Source organism: Protomyctophum parallelum, assembly GCF_964188405.1.
Source record: "Protomyctophum parallelum genome assembly, chromosome: 2".
Classification (NCBI taxonomy): domain Eukaryota; kingdom Metazoa; phylum Chordata; class Actinopteri; order Myctophiformes; family Myctophidae; genus Protomyctophum; species Protomyctophum parallelum.
This window is the reverse complement of record NC_139699.1, coordinates 40,342,534-40,358,354: the sequence shown is the minus strand read 5'-3', so window position 1 is coordinate 40,358,354 and position 15,821 is coordinate 40,342,534. Positions and strand designations below refer to the sequence as shown.

Genomic DNA, 15,821 nt, shown 5'->3' with positions numbered 1-15,821 from the left:
CTTCAGCTAGCAGCAATCTCATGGATGTATATGATGGTAGTTCATCAACGTGTATGATTTAAGTTTTTCTACCTGAATTAATTTGCTTTGACACAACAGCTGATTATGTCGACGACAAGAAAATTAACTTTTACATGCAAAAAACATATTTTTGTGAAAAAAACATGCTTACCACAGCACAATAAGGTCCTCTCCTCCATGGCAGGTAGGAAATGGGAGGGGCTTCAACATATAATGGTCACATGACACAAATGTCTTGTGGTCTTGTGATACAGGGGGTGTCTCACATTACCCAGTGTCTCACATTACCCCCGTCTCCCCTACTAAAGCAAGTTACACCCAAACTATGCAGTCTTGTACCCATGGCTGCACCACACCCCGTCTAGTACACACACTGCCAGTTGAAGACACTCGCCTCCTACATTTGTGGCACTAACTGCAAACGGATAAGCGCTAAATTCACTATAGTCCTAGCAAGGCTTTCATTTACTGTTGAAGACAGCTCCATTTGGGTTGAAGCAGAGTGGCATAGAGTTAAAGTGCTGCTTGGGTTCTGCGCTGCCTGAGGGCGAATGGATTGGCTGGTGACTCCCATGTGTATCAAAGGAGGCACGAGATTGTTTACACACCCTCCTCCCCGGAACACTGCTGGGGGGGATGGACTGTACTATACAGCGGTGGTTCCCAAACCTTTTAACCCGTGACCCAAAAGGGAAATTTGCCTGGAACCCAAACTAGTGAAAACAGCAGATATACAAGCTCACAACGTGTCACTTCGCGCCCTGTTGTGAGCTTGTAGATCGGCTATTTTCACTACTACTTACGGTATATTGTTTTCTAATTTATGGAATTGGATATTTGTTAGATTTCTCCATGAAATTACTAATTTCTTTTTATCAATTTCGTTTTTAATCCATGATTTTTAAATTTGAAACTTTATTTGAAAATGTTTTGAAAGGATAATAACGTAGGAAACAAAAAAATAAAGGGACCCATCATACAAATGTGACCATACAAATGACCCTCAAATGGGTCCCGACCCAGTGTTTGAGATACAGTGGGGGGGGGGGGGGGGGATATAGGAGAGCTCATCTCGCAACTGGAGTATGCTGCATAATGTTGGCTGCCCAGCCCACCCTCCTTACATAAGAAACCACACCTTCAGATCAGGTATCAGTCCACACCGCCCCCTACTTTTTATCCACCCAAAGGCACGATCAGAGGGGGTGGGAGTGACGGGACAGAGAATCAGAGTGGAGAGGGGGTGGGACAGAATGAGATGGTAAGGCTCAAAGCAAAATGAGTTGCGCTTTTCGTCCAACTCCTGAAACCAGTATCAGCGGGGTGGCCACAACAACAAGCGCATGAACATGCATATACAAACCCCTCCAACAACCCCGCGCCCCCTGCGCATGCAGGGTCCACACACACACACTGAGCAAAGGGGTGAGGGTGCCATCTGGATGCAGGCATGGATTACTACAAGACGAGATTCCACAATGTGTTGATGTGACTTCATTGTTGGGATGTAGGGCTGGGAAATTAGCCCAAAATATATTTAAATGTAAAACCTCTAACCGGCTCAATTGGGTTATTGTTCTTTTTTTTTATCCTGAAAAGTAACAGTTTTGTACACCTGACAGAAACGATATGACAAATAATTATTAATGTGCCACTTTTGAAGCAAGGATGGTGGTGATGTTCTGTGCGTGCATTAGGGCTGGGAAATAAAATTGATTCATAGATTAATCGTGATGCGGACATGGACGATTATGAATTTTGTATGTTACATACATTTTTTTTTTAAAGAACGCTGCTTAATGGTTTTGTAGTGTAATAAAATATAAGTAAATATATTCATTATGGATAATTAGAAAGCACTTTGTTTATTAGTCACAGAGTGAGGAACATAAATCGTGTATTGGAATCTAGATGCATCTTAATTATGGGCGGACATTTGTGAATCATTTAATAATTGCGATTCAATCAAATTATAATTGAATTGTGGCCCTCTGAATCGGAATCGAATCAGGTACCCAGAGATTTCCGCCCCTAGCGTGCATACATGGCTCCTTTCACAGGGAACTGATTAATTTCTCAAAATATTCTTGGGTGTGTTCCACTAGGAGACTCAGGATCCCTCATATAAATATTGTTGTATGTCTTCCGCTAGGAGACTCAGGATCCCTCAGCTGTCCTGTGGTTGGATGAGATCCAGGATGCAATACTCGCGGCCAACAAGAATACCCAGGAGGCCTTGCAGTGTAAGAACACACACCATTAGACACGTCATGTTTGACTCATAATCAGAGGTCATTTCTATAAACAGACAAATGTGGCAAAGACAAATAAGACTTGTCCTTGACCGTGGCAAATTTGAGATTTTCTGTTTTACACACCATTTTATTCTCAAATGTTTGCAAGGACCCCCATAACTCTCAGAGTTACAGACCTGTTATGGTCATTCAGGGCGATCTCTTTGTGTTTCTGGTTATGTTATTGTCTGCTCAAAAAAAAAAGCTTGCAGATTGAAAATAGGTGTGTGTGTGTGTGTGTTTTGTGTGTTGCCAAGAGTCCACGAGAGTGCATGCAGAAGAACATCAATGATGACATTCTCTGTCCCTTCAGTCTCACAGGCCATCCAAGCCATCAACGAGGCGGTGGACAGCGGCGATGCGTCCCAGACTCTGGCCGCTCTGCGCAGCCCTGGCGTAGGGTTCTACGGGGTCACAGCTGAGTGCGCACAGACCTACCAGCAAGACCTGAGCAAGATCAAAGAGGAGAAGATCAAAGAGGGTAAGGAGCGGAATCTTCTGTTATCCTTTTCACCAAAATGTGCAGTCATTTGTTTTTTGCATAATGCTTGTTGTCAATAAATAAGAGTGGAAGCAGGGAGGGAATGAAGAGGTGGTCCGTTGATGGGTCAACTTACTAATTATTTCATGGCTGGGTATATTTTACCACTCGTTAAGAGTTTTTAGTGATGACGTCTTCTTATAGGCTAACCTGGACGTTTCTCCTGCCATGGGTTCATACAACAGATTTACGCTGGAACTTTTTGCATTTGGTTTTGGATAAATTATGTAAATGAGCTCTGTAGCAAACAAAGGCTTATTGATGATATTTACACATTTTGTTCAACAAGTAAGTCTCTCTCTCTCTCTCTCTCTCTCTCTCTCTCTCCAGGTGATAATGGCAGTGAGTGGATGAAGCATTGGGTGAAGGGGGGGCACAACTACTACTATAACATGAAGACGGGAGAGGGCACCTGGGTGGAACCCGATGCATTCCTCCAGAACAACACCCAACTCAACAAGGAAGACATTCAGGTAGGTTAATAACCGCAGTGGTCCAAGGACCCCCAAATTCATGTGCATTTGGCTGCAGACTCCCATCGGAAAACATTTTGTGCCAGGGAGTCGGGAGACCCATGCAATGTTTCAAACATACATTTCCAGTGCTGTACTGTAGTACACCAAGTAGAGGCAGTTTTAATCTATTGGAGTATTTCCAATTTTCAGTACTTTTACTTCTACTCCACTACATCTGAGAGGCAAATGTTATACTTTTACTCCACTACTGTTCTTTGACAACTTCACTTACTTTATAGATTCTGACCATTATTACAAAGTTTAAAAAACGACTGAGGAGTACCTAGAGTACTTTCTACTTTTGGTACTTCAAGTACATTTAGATACCAATACTTTTTTACCCAAGTACATATTTAATTCCACAATCGAACTTTTAAGTATTTCTACGTTGCAGTGTTGATACTTTTACTTACTTTTTACTTACTTACTTTTCCACCACTGTACATTTCTCAGATACGTTCAAGATTATTTTGTAATTAGCCGACCTACAGTATATAGGGTTAAAGTGGGTAAACTGATTTTGATGTTATATTAACTAACTTTCCCGGGGACCCCTTGTAACCCTCCCAAGGACCACTGGGGGTCCCCAGACCCCATTCTAAGAACTACCGGGGTTACTGTACCGGTCCAATGATAAATTATCACTGCACTCCATGAGATACACTAAGCAGCTCACTTTATGTGTTTCCTTATCAGTCTGTAGTTTCCGGGGTAACCACAGCCTACAATCGAGAGCAGCTGTGGCTAGCCAATGAGAGTCTAATCGCTAAGTTGCAAGCGCGTTGCCGTGGCTACCTGGTTAGAAAACGCGTAAAGGAGCGAGTGGAGTTCCTGAAGAATCAAGACCCGGCTATTAAATGCATACAGGTGAGAGAACATGGGCAACGAGATAAAAGCCAGGTTTAAAACTTTGTACACCCAATACACCGTGTTCATGGGCAAAACATTACACCCAGCACACACACACACACACACACACACACACACACACACACACACACACACACACGCATATCTAGAGTGCTTTGCATTGCAACCATCTAACCTCGCTTCTCCCCAATTCCTCCCAGGCCCACTGGAGAGGCCGCAAGCAGAGGCAGACCTTCAAAGACCGTAAGCAGTATCTGAAGGACCATAGTGACGATGCTGTGAAGGTACAGTAACCTCTGTACCCTTCTGACTGAGCACAATGTTTACGGCTGGGGCGGAAAGTACAGATTTTTATCATCTATTCTCCTCCTCCCAGATCCAAGCAATTGTTCGGATGCACCAAGCACGAAAGAAATACAAGGACCGCCTGAAGTACTTCAAAGATCACGTAAGCAGAGTAACAACAGCAGCTTCAATATCTGATACATTATAGAGGCTATGCACGTGACATCCTTGTACCTGGAGGTTATGCAGGAACGGACGCCTAGGAGTGGCAAGAAACGACTTTCTTTTTTTTTTGCTTATATTTTTTATCCCACGATTTTGTAACCCATTTTTCACCCCTGTGTCAATCATCTAATGTAATCCTGGGCTCTACACACCCTCCGCCAACCTGGGGAGAGCAACGGACTTAACTCATGCTTCCTTCATGCTTGAGTGTCCAAGTTGCTCCTTTACACCTGACAGGGGGGAGTTTCCCTGGTTGGACGTAGCGCGTGGAAGTGGAAGGAACACGTTATTCCAACCAGTTCCTTTCCCCTCCATCAGGCGCCCCGGCTGGCCAGGGGGAGGCAGTTTAGAGACCAGGATTACTGCATGTTTTTGTGAGGGTACCTACCCTAGGGGACACGGGAGAACATGCAAACTCCACAAAGAAAGGCCCTTTCGCCAACCCCACCTTCGGGTATGGGCACTGATGACGCGGAGGAGGAAACACGCCGCCAGCACCCACAGCGCCCCGAGCGGGAATCGAACCCAGGACCTTCTAGCTGTGAGGCGACAGCACTACCAACTGTGCCACCGTGCCCCCAAGAAAGAAACTACTTTCTGGCCTTGACAGCCCATACTGTATATCCAAACAGATACAATCTGATTGAACAAATCAGATTGTATTAAATAACATTAAACTCAACTACATTGCAGCTGTACGGAAAGGTACTGCTGCATTGTGTGCTCCTGCATTATGTCCAATTTAGAAACGGGTCGTACGCAGGACCCTTGAGTGATTCTCCTTGCTGCTCAATGTTTTGCCACTCAGTCTATGAGAGTGGTGTGTTATCGGTGGAAAAGTGATGCATGTGCATGCTCTCTATACTGCTGCAAATCGAGTCAGATTATAGAACTGTTTTACTACCACTATAGATCAGAACTGGCAGGTCAGGTAGAACATTTTAGGTCACAAAGGATAGCGCTGAGATCAAGTCCAATGAGGAGCCTGTTCTAATGAAAGCATGTGGAGCTTGCCTGTAGATCACTGTCCCCTGATGCACCCACTGACATTTACTCCCAGTCCTCTGGGACTTTATGGGATGCTCATTTAGCTCTCAATAACATGCAAAAGTCATGGGGATGTGGGCCTCCTCCACGCTATTGTCTTTGTGTCTAAACCTCCAATTGATCAGCCATGTGAGGTGATTGCATTTTGCTCTGCTGCAGATCAAAGACGTGGTGAGGATTCAGGCTTTCATCAGAGCCAACAAAGCCAGGGATGACTACAAGACACTGAGTGAGTAGGATCGAATAATAATAATGGCAGCTTTAATAATGAATTAAATCCATTAGTAGATTAACTGTTACTCCTAGCTATGAGTAGTTTTTAAAGGAGTGCTAAGATGCCATGTGCAGCTAGCTAGGGTGAGTTTGCATCCTCCATGGCAGGTGAACTTCATGGTAATAAAATTGATCATTCTCAGCCTAAGAAACGTTTTGAATCGTCATCTCATTTATTGAAAACATATTAAAGATATTTATGTTTTGGTCCAAAATAAATAAGCTCCTACAGTTTTGAGCTTTTGACCGAACAAAATGTAATTTAAATTGAATTGCCAAATTAAATTTGGCAATTAAATTAAAGTGCAGTTAAAGTGCAGTTTTATGCACATAAAAGGCAAAACTATTCATAGTTTAAGAATAGTGAAGTTCTTTGTAACGGATCATATTGTTTGTACTGCCATCTAGTGGTGGAGGAAAAAAGTATAAAAGTCAATTGAACAGTGAGCTGTGCACGTGGTCTGCTGCAAATTCATCTAATAACGCTTTTGCCTTGGACATTATTTGTCTGTAAGTACATTTAAGCACATTTAGCCTTCATTACATTAGTATCATCGGTAACGCCTGTGAAAGAAGTCTGAAGAGACCCGGAAGTAGGACAAGTTGTTTCCAAAATGTCCTGCATGCATAGAGCCTATTGAAGTCCACCTATACATAACTTCCCCCTCTCTCGTCACACAGTCAACGCCGACGACCCTCCGATGGCTGTGGTGCGTAAGTTCGTCCACCTGCTGGACCACAGCGACCAGGACTTCCAGGAGGAGCTGGACCTCATGAGGCTCCGCGAGGAGGTGGTCACCAACATCCGCTCCAACCAGCAGCTGGAGAACGACCTGAACCTGATGGACATCAAGATCGGCCTGCTGGTCAAGAACAAGATCACACTGCAGGAGGTGGTCTCCCACAGCAAGAAGCTTACCAAGAAGAACAAGGGCCAGCTGTCCAACCTGATGATGATGAACAAGCAGAGAGGAGGCCTCAAGGCGCTCAGCAAGGAGAAGAGGATCAAATTGGAAGCCTACCAGTATCTCTTCTATCTCTTACAGGTAAACATACCTTTGTTCAAGTTCAAGAGGGTCTATTTGTATCAAATCTAATCAAATTCAATCACACTTTATTTATAAAGCATTTACAAAGGCTTTATATGCTTGTATAAGGTCAGATACAAAAAAACAAGCATACAGAGAAGAAGAAAAATAGCATAATATAACAACAATTATACAGGTTGTTTCGAGGAAGCAATCTGATTGGTTGAAACGGCTTTCTAGCCATGCTTAAACCATAATATAGGAACGGCTAATCAAAAAAAATAATTCAGCCGTGCTTTTCTCTCAGAGACCGTAGGAACTCGCCCCAATAAAGAACACCCTCTTGTGTAATTTTGCTTAATAGTACAATACTATATGGTCTGCTTGAACAGCAGACCATATATATAGTCATTGGTAAATTGCAGAAAAATGCCAGAAAAATGCTGCGTTCACACTGGCAGATACAAAAGGTACAAATCTACAAATATGCTGTGTATCTTTGTGTCTTTTGTATCTGCCATTGTGAACGCAGCATTATAATAATAGATGAGATGCAGATGCCGGTGGCAAAATGATTTGCCTTTTGCAAGCAAGTAGATGTAGGAATTAGGAAGAAATTAAAGTCTTGATTTAGCCACATTTTAACCATTCCTCTGTCTTCCGTCTTTCTGCCCGTCATTCAGACCAACCCCACGTATCTGGCCAAGCTGATCTTCCAGATGCCTCAGAATAAATCCACTAAGTTCATGGACACTGTGATCTTCACGCTGTATAACTACGCCTCCAACCAGAGAGAGGAGTACCTGCTGCTCAAGCTCTTCAAAACCGCCCTTCACGAGGAGATTAAGTGAGTGTGACGCTCTCTGCATGGCAGTGGTGGAAAGCAACTAAGTATTAACTTAAGTACAACTTTTTTCCCTTCCAATTTCAACTACTTTTTATTCTACTCATCTCATAGGCAAATATTGTACTCTACTGCAATTATTTGAAAACTTTATTTACTAGTTATTTTGTAGATTTTGATGATTATTACAAAAAAATGCATTAACCACTTCAGCCCTATATACGTTTCGGACAATTCACCTATAGCTAAGACCCGGCCCCTCCCACTTGGACACTTCCAGTCGGGCTCATTCATTCCAATGAAAATATCATGGATTTTACACATTAAATACTGGCTCATTTTTGGAAACAGACCTTCAAAATCTCTTCCAAATCCGCCAACAAGGCCTGCCATATGCACTGGAGAAATGTGTGTGGCATCTCTTTTAAAACAATGTTTTATCATATAGGACAACTATTAGAGGAGAGGTTTGATTGGACCATAGCAGTTTGGGGAGGGGCTTAGCTATAGGTCAATTGAAAAGAACTTGTAGATCTGCTATTTTCCTATTTTACTCAAGTAAATGTTGCATTGCAGTACTTTTACTTAAGTAAAATCTTTGAGTGCTTTTCCCACCACTGCTGCATGAGACCTAATGGGGAGGGAGGAACGCAGCTGTTAACTAAATGCAAAGAATGCATGCTATATGTCGTCTGTCTGTCTGTACTAGAGTGCATTTGTACATATTGACTACATATTATTATTATTATTATTATCATGCTATACTATATTAAGTATTGCCTATACATAGCATAGCACTAACTATATAATCACTGTTTGACTGTGGGGAAGTACTCCTAAGATATAGGGAATGTACATTGACTGCACAGTGAGTGGGTGATTTATTTTTATTACCAATACTAGATCCGTTATATCCAGGCAGCATTTATTTTTATGACTTCTGCTTTAACCCATTTTGTGCGGGAACCCCTTTTGGTGTTAGCATTATGATATGCTTTAGCTATTGAAAAATAGCAGATCTACAAGCTCATAGCGCGCCACCGAGTGGCAAGCTACGAGCATGTAGCTCTGCTATTTTTGAAAAATCAAAGAACGACTGACATAGAAACATAGCTTTTTCAGAAAACTGTCAGGATGTAGAAGACATTTTTAGAATGTGTTATCTTGACCTGCCGTAATGCTTGAATTATATCACTGGGATTAACAAAGTGCAATGTAATCTAATCTCCGTCCACAGATCTAAAGTGGACCAGATCCAGGAGATAGTCACGGGGAACCCCACGGTCATTAAGATGGTCGTCAGTTTCAACCGAGGGGCGAGGGGCCAGAATGCACTGCGACAGATTCTGGCGCCGGTCGTCAAGGAGATCATGGACGACAAAACTTTGAACATCAAGACGGACCCCGTGGACATCTACAAGAGCTGGGTTAACCAGATGGAGACGCAGACTGGAGAGGCCAGGTGAGACCTGAGGCCTGGCGAGAAGTTCTGACTTTGTTCATTTCGTCAACTGTGAAAAATGTTCGTCGACTGCCTTTTTTCCCCTGACGACAACTAAATAAAACGTAAATAAAATCTAAGCTATGATGACTAAAACTAAGACTAAATCTGCGTGTGCATCCCAAGTATAATTCAGGCATTGCAACGCCATCAAGGCCTGCCAAAAATACACTGTAGGTCAACTGCAGATTTAATAAACTAAAATCTTATGATATTTGGTCAACTAACCCATTCAGTACGGGAACCCCTTTTGGTGTTCACTTCACTTTCAATGTTTTATTTTGGTCTTCAGTTCATGTACAGAATGAAACGGTATATACATAAAGATACATTTCTATGACCAAAAAAGGTGTAGGCTGAAGCTAATTAGCTTATTTTGCCCTCACCAACTACAAATAATATATGACAAAAATAATATGAAGAAAACAAAAACAAGTCTCTGTAAGAATACAGGAAAAAACTAAAAGAGAAAAAAAAGCATTACGTTATACTTTAAAAAAAATAGCATATCTACAAGCTCATAGCGCGGCACCGAGTACCGTGCTACGAGCTTGTAGATCTGCTATTTTTGGCGAAAATCTTTATGAAACATATTTTCAGATTGGGGTCGGCAGCCAATTACATATATTTTTGGGGGTCCTTGACATGAAGATCAAACCACTGACATGGAAACATGTTTTTTTCAGAAAGCTGTCAGGATTTAGAAGACATTTGTAGAATCGTCCTCAGGTCTAAACGGGCAAACTAAAGTAAAACATTTCAGATGTCTAAAGTGTGACTAAAACGAAATGGAATTTTATTCAAAAGTGAGCCACCATTTGGTGTTCCCCATCCACCCCTTCTTATCCCCAACAGTAAACTAGGGGTGGACGATATGAAAATTACGTTTCGATTATTGTGGCAAAAATCATCATGATAATGTGATTAATGATATAATCCCTATTCCGGGGGGAACGTTTGCCAGAAATAGCAGATCTACAAGATCTCGTTGAGAGCTTGTAGATCTGCTATTATAACGAGAGCTTGTAGATCTGCTATTTTTGGAGAATTGATTTGAGTGTTTTTTTTGGTTATCACAATAAAAGGTAATAACGATTGTGGTCCCATCACTACAGTAAACTGCCGTACGACGTGACCCCGGAGCAGGCCATGTCTCACGAGGAGGTCAGGACCAGACTGGAAGCGTCCATCAAGAACATGAGGACGGTCACAGACAAGTTCCTGTCTGCTATCGTCGTCTCGGTGGACAAGATTCCGTAAGTTATTCAACCTTACTGGTAAACTATAGAACAAAGCGGAGATCGGGGCACACTTAAAGGTTAGAAAGGAGGAAAACTTTATTCAACCGACATGTTTCGACCTATACGGTCTTCATCAGCCCAGCTGTTAACAAACGTCCTCCTTGAGCTGCTTAACGACTACCCTGTTACAAATCGTTATCTTTTGCATCTGCCTTTGCATCATGTGTGTGGGAAGCATAACATTGTGGCAGAGTAGAAACGTCCATATGCACCCCCCCAGGTTATTTTTAAAATTAATTACAAACTAATTGTTCGCATGTTCGCTCGAAAATTCCTGCTGAAGTTCGAGTCCTAAAAAAAGGGCTAGGGTACACAGCCTTAGTGTAACGTCAGAGCAAAATGGCCGCTGTGAATATGGTCTGAATTCCAAGCCTTCGGCGTCTACAGTCTTATCTGTATTGTGTTTCCCAGGTATGGGATGCGTTTCATCGCCAAGGTGCTGAAGGACAGCATTCATGAGAAGTTTCCCGATGCCACAGAGGATGAGTTGCTAAAGGTTGGTCTCCTCACCAGCTTGGAGTTGACAACATTGTTATCCTTCCACCCTGGCAAGCTTCAAAAGCATTGCTCCTGTTCCTGTCGTCTTGACTGAAACATCTTCTCTCTCCCTCTCTATCTGTTCTTGTCTTATTCATTCCTCTTGTGCCTGTATTTATTTATCATCATTTCCTTTCTCTTGGTTTATTCTCCCTGGCTTTTGTTCCTTGCTGTCTGACTAGTTCCAGCCTCTTTGTTGGGGGTGTCCTTCTCTCTGCCTGCTGAAAAAAGGTGAGCCACGCCACCTCTCATGGCTCTCCTCCTGTCTCCTCTTCCTTCTCCTCAGTAATTCCAACCAGGAATGGGGATTCTAACTACTTTCCTCTGTTTATTAACCCATCTAACCAACAGGCCTAAAACAATAAAATAAAATAAACAAAAGAGGCAAAATCATGCATTAAACTGAGAAGTTTTAGATGACTAAATATAAGTAAAACTAAAAGGTGTGTTATTCTAAAGATGAACACTGCCCTGGTACAACCCGCATTTATTAAAAGTTATTGTTTTCCTTTTCTGGCAAATCTGCCTTTCTATAGATGTATGGATGAGCCAACTCGCTGTATTGGTTTAATTTGGTTGAACTAATTCAGAACTAAATTGGAGTAAGGAGTCCATCGGTTTAATCATTTCCATCTCTAATTCACACCCACTAATCAATGGAAGATGGAATACTTATTCCTTAATGTGTAATTGTGTTTATATATACACACACACACACACACACACACACACACACACACACACATACTCTCTTATATGTATTTGTTTATTAATAATGTTTATAACAATTTATTTATTCGTCTTAAATGCTAATATATTTCTACTTGTTTGTTTTGTGTGTGTGTGTGTGTGTGAGAGAGATCACTTAAGATAAATGACACTTAAATATGTGTTTTTGTTCAGATCGTGGGGAACCTTTTGTATTACCGCTACATGAACCCGGCCATCGTAGCCCCGGACGCCTTCGACATCATCGACATGTCGGCCGGAGGTCAGCTGACCACGGACCAGCGGAGGAACCTGGGCTCCATCGCCAAGATGCTGCAGCACGCGGCGTCCAACAAGATGTTCCTCGGAGATAACGCCCACCTCAACCCTATCAACGAGTACCTCAGTGTCTCCTACCAGAAGTTCAGGTAACGCCCACCTCAACCATAGATGCCCCAGAGCCTCCTTCGGCTCTGGGGCGTCTGTATCTCGAGGAGTCTAGCTTCTGTGACGCACGCGGAAGCTTTCTCACGCCAATAAAGCTACTTAATTGAATTGATAAGTCCCAGAAATGCGCGCTGTAATTGGCCAGTGGCGGTGTGCCTTCTGCACTTCCGGCGCACTTCTGCCCTCGTGTGTGATCCAGGTCGCTCCAATTAACTGCAGCGGCCAATGAGGCATCTAGGTTTTTATATCTTCAGATGACCTCAACTCCATTGACGAGTGCCTCAGTACCTCCTACCAGAAGTTCAGGTGTGACTCTTCAACGCACCTGTTTGTCTCCTCGTTTTCTGTTTGGCAACTAATTAAGCCAGTGGTCTGGGGAGCAGCTGTTAGTATAAACCCCAGTTCCATATGCGTTCACTTTAAAAGACGGAGTTTGCCCCCCCCACACACACACACACACACTCGCTACACAACTATGTTGAGTGTTCAGCATATGGCAACGTTTGTTGTGTTTTGGTGTACAATAGAGAGCACAATGGCTTTCAAACTGTAACTGTGCCCAAGCTGTCACAAACTCTAGGCACACCTGTATTCATAGAGATGTCCGATATATATAATACAATGTGTTGTAAGCTTGTAGATTGACACATTTCGTACCCAGAAATTGAAGTAAAAAATCTTTGGGTATAGAATTTGACTCTGTATTGGGCAATGAGAGCTCACAAAGTACAATATAATATAACATTTTGTAAAGTTGTATACTAGCCCTTACCCATTGTGAGATATCCCCCCCCTTGTGGCCGCAGGGGGTACTGCGCCATGGGTGCGTTTTCACATTTTTTATTCACTAATAAATTAATTATTAATTTATAATTTGTTAAATTGGAAAAAGGGCTTCGTTAAGACCTCCATATTATTATGGTCAATGCCTGTGTGAGAAGTGGGAGCGATTGGTGCAGGCAGTGACTCTCTACGTCGTCCTCAGACGAGCCCTCCATCGGCGTCTCCAGTCATCTCGGTTCTCCATACATCTGGCCAGCTCATTTGTGCTTTCTGCACCAGCATCTTTCTTTAGTACGTCCACATAGGAAGGTGTGGGACGTCCTCTCGCCCGTGTGTTGGTTCCCACATAGTACAAGCTTTTTGGCCGGGAGTTCTTGGTGTCGGTGGCAGTGGCCAGCTAGTCTCATCCTCCTTACTGCTATCTTCTCTGATACACTTGGTAATGCTCCATACAGACGATGGTTGGTGATGTGCTCGTCCTGGTGGATGTTCAGTACCACACGTAACATTCTGGTAACGTCCCATCCAGGGAATTCTGTAGGGCTTGCGTTAGTGTCCAGCATTCACATCGATAGAGGAGAACAGATTCCACGGTCGCAGAGAAGAAACTGATCTTGATATATCGGGGGAGGTTGGATTTCCACACACTGGTCATACCATTAAGAGCTCTCCAGGCAAGTGCTTTCCTCACTTTAATGTCCTTCTCTGTGGAGCCTACCTATGCGCCCAGGTATTTAAAGTCACTGACTTCCTTATCGCAGTACCCTCTATTGTTGTTAGGGGCAGATGTTCTTGGGGGATGTTATAGGTTATGACCTCGGTCTTCTTTGCGTTTAGCCTGAGGCCAACTTTAGCGCACTCCAATTCCACTCTGGTCAGGAGAGCCTGTGCCTGCCTTACTTGGTCAGATAGCAGGCAGATGTCATCAGCGTAGTCCAGGTATGTGAGGGTTTCTGCAGGGTGTCTCGTAGACCTTCTGGGTGCGATAGTGAAGCCGAGCTCCGGCTCCCTTCCTTTAATAGCTAGTCTCAGAGCATAGTCCAATTCTATTATAAAAAGGAAGGGGGCTAGAGTGTCTCCCTGCAGCACTCCGGTTTGGATGTTGAATTCCTCGCCGTTACCATCCAGCGTTGTCACTCGGGCTCTCGCTCCTGTTACAGTGACACACATTCATTCATTCAGACAGACAGACATTGGCTTAATTATAGTATGATGATGATTTCAATGTGTGGTTGTGACAAAATCCAAAATCACAAAGCACACCTGGACTCGTCATTGTTTTTTTGAACCACTGCAGCAGAGTTCAAAGAGTGCATGGTATACAGAACAAATCACCTTTCCCTAAATGTTTCTCCACCGTGTGTCACCTTTTGTTTTCCTTCACGTTGTTCACTGTCTCCAATTGATTTTCATTGTTTGTGTGTGTCTCATTTCATTCGTCGTCCCATCTTGCATTCCAGGCGTTTCTTTTTGGCTGCATGTGACGTTCCCTCGTTGGAGGATAAGTTCAACGTGGATCAGTACTCTGATCTGGTCAACCTCACCAAACCTGTCATCTACATCTCTATCGGCGAGGTCATCAACACTCATACAGTGAGTCTAGGTTGTACGAATGAACGCTCTCATCACGGCTCATTTATATTTGACACTCGTGTCGAACAGGTCGGATATGTCGATTGTTTTCGAGTGACCAGGTATAAATGATTTTGCCTTTGCACATGCCCCTCTCACTGTCATCACCCCTGAGATCACCCCACTCCATTCCGCATGCATGTGTACACGCCAGTGTTGATTTTGACAGCAAATTTTGATTTAGTTTAGTCAGTCTTTTGAATACATTTTCGTTTAGTTTTAGTCACATCTGAAATGTTTTAGTCTTAGACCAAAACTCTAGTTTTAGTCGACACAGTTAACACTGGTTCTGTACCTTTTGTCAGTTGCTGCTGGATCACCAGGATGCCATTGCTCCAGAACACAACGACCCCATCCATGAGCTACTAGAGGACCTGGGGGAGGTGCCCACCGTGGAGTCCCTCATCGGTGAGTGCACTTTAAGGGGAAACACAGCAGTCTGCTATTGCCAGAAAAGGTTGCGCAATTTTCATAGACGGCAGCACAAATCATCATCCTTTATCTTTACGTTTTCACTACATTTAGTTATTAATCTGATTAGAACAGGCATTAGCAAAGGCATTGAACATGAAACTGAATATTATTGGTCCATAATACACTTCAACCTTATCTAGTATAAAGCTCCTTTTTTACGTTTACCGTGAGAAAAAAGCAACAGTAAACTATATCAGACCATTTCAAGCTCATCCTTTGAACTGCACATCACTCACAGGGAATTGTTTTGCGTTCCCAGGTGAAAACCCCCTCCCCCCCGATGACCCCAACAAAGAGGTCATGGGGAAGACTGAGGTCTCCCTCACACTGGCCAACAAGTTTGACGTCCCTGGAGAGGCCAACACGGAGATGGACGCCAGGACTCTGCTGCTCAAGTGAGTCATAATAAATCATTAGATTACATTCTCCTTCTGCGACTTAAACAAGAATGCACGGTGTTATCAAGTGTATGGCACAGGTCTTCAACACTTTTCT

At 43.1% G+C, this 15,821-nt stretch overlaps 1 protein-coding gene across 1 annotated transcript in view; it reads left to right on the top strand.

The window, feature by feature from the left end:
- Positions 1-15,821, top strand: part of iqgap1 (IQ motif containing GTPase activating protein 1) — a 72,150-nt gene that overhangs the window by 45,376 nt on the left and 10,953 nt on the right. Inside the window, exons 16-31 of the mRNA XM_083790024.1 lie at positions 2,174-2,264; positions 2,629-2,796; positions 3,187-3,329; positions 4,068-4,238; positions 4,442-4,525; positions 4,618-4,689; positions 5,958-6,027; positions 6,753-7,117; positions 7,783-7,946; positions 9,181-9,405; positions 10,560-10,700; positions 11,157-11,241; positions 12,186-12,418; positions 14,681-14,813; positions 15,158-15,260; positions 15,586-15,721. Coding sequence (XP_083646150.1) covers positions 2,174-2,264; positions 2,629-2,796; positions 3,187-3,329; positions 4,068-4,238; positions 4,442-4,525; positions 4,618-4,689; positions 5,958-6,027; positions 6,753-7,117; positions 7,783-7,946; positions 9,181-9,405; positions 10,560-10,700; positions 11,157-11,241; positions 12,186-12,418; positions 14,681-14,813; positions 15,158-15,260; positions 15,586-15,721 — 2,384 coding nt within the window. The remainder of the gene's footprint in view (positions 1-2,173; positions 2,265-2,628; positions 2,797-3,186; positions 3,330-4,067; positions 4,239-4,441; positions 4,526-4,617; positions 4,690-5,957; positions 6,028-6,752; positions 7,118-7,782; positions 7,947-9,180; positions 9,406-10,559; positions 10,701-11,156; positions 11,242-12,185; positions 12,419-14,680; positions 14,814-15,157; positions 15,261-15,585; positions 15,722-15,821) is intronic.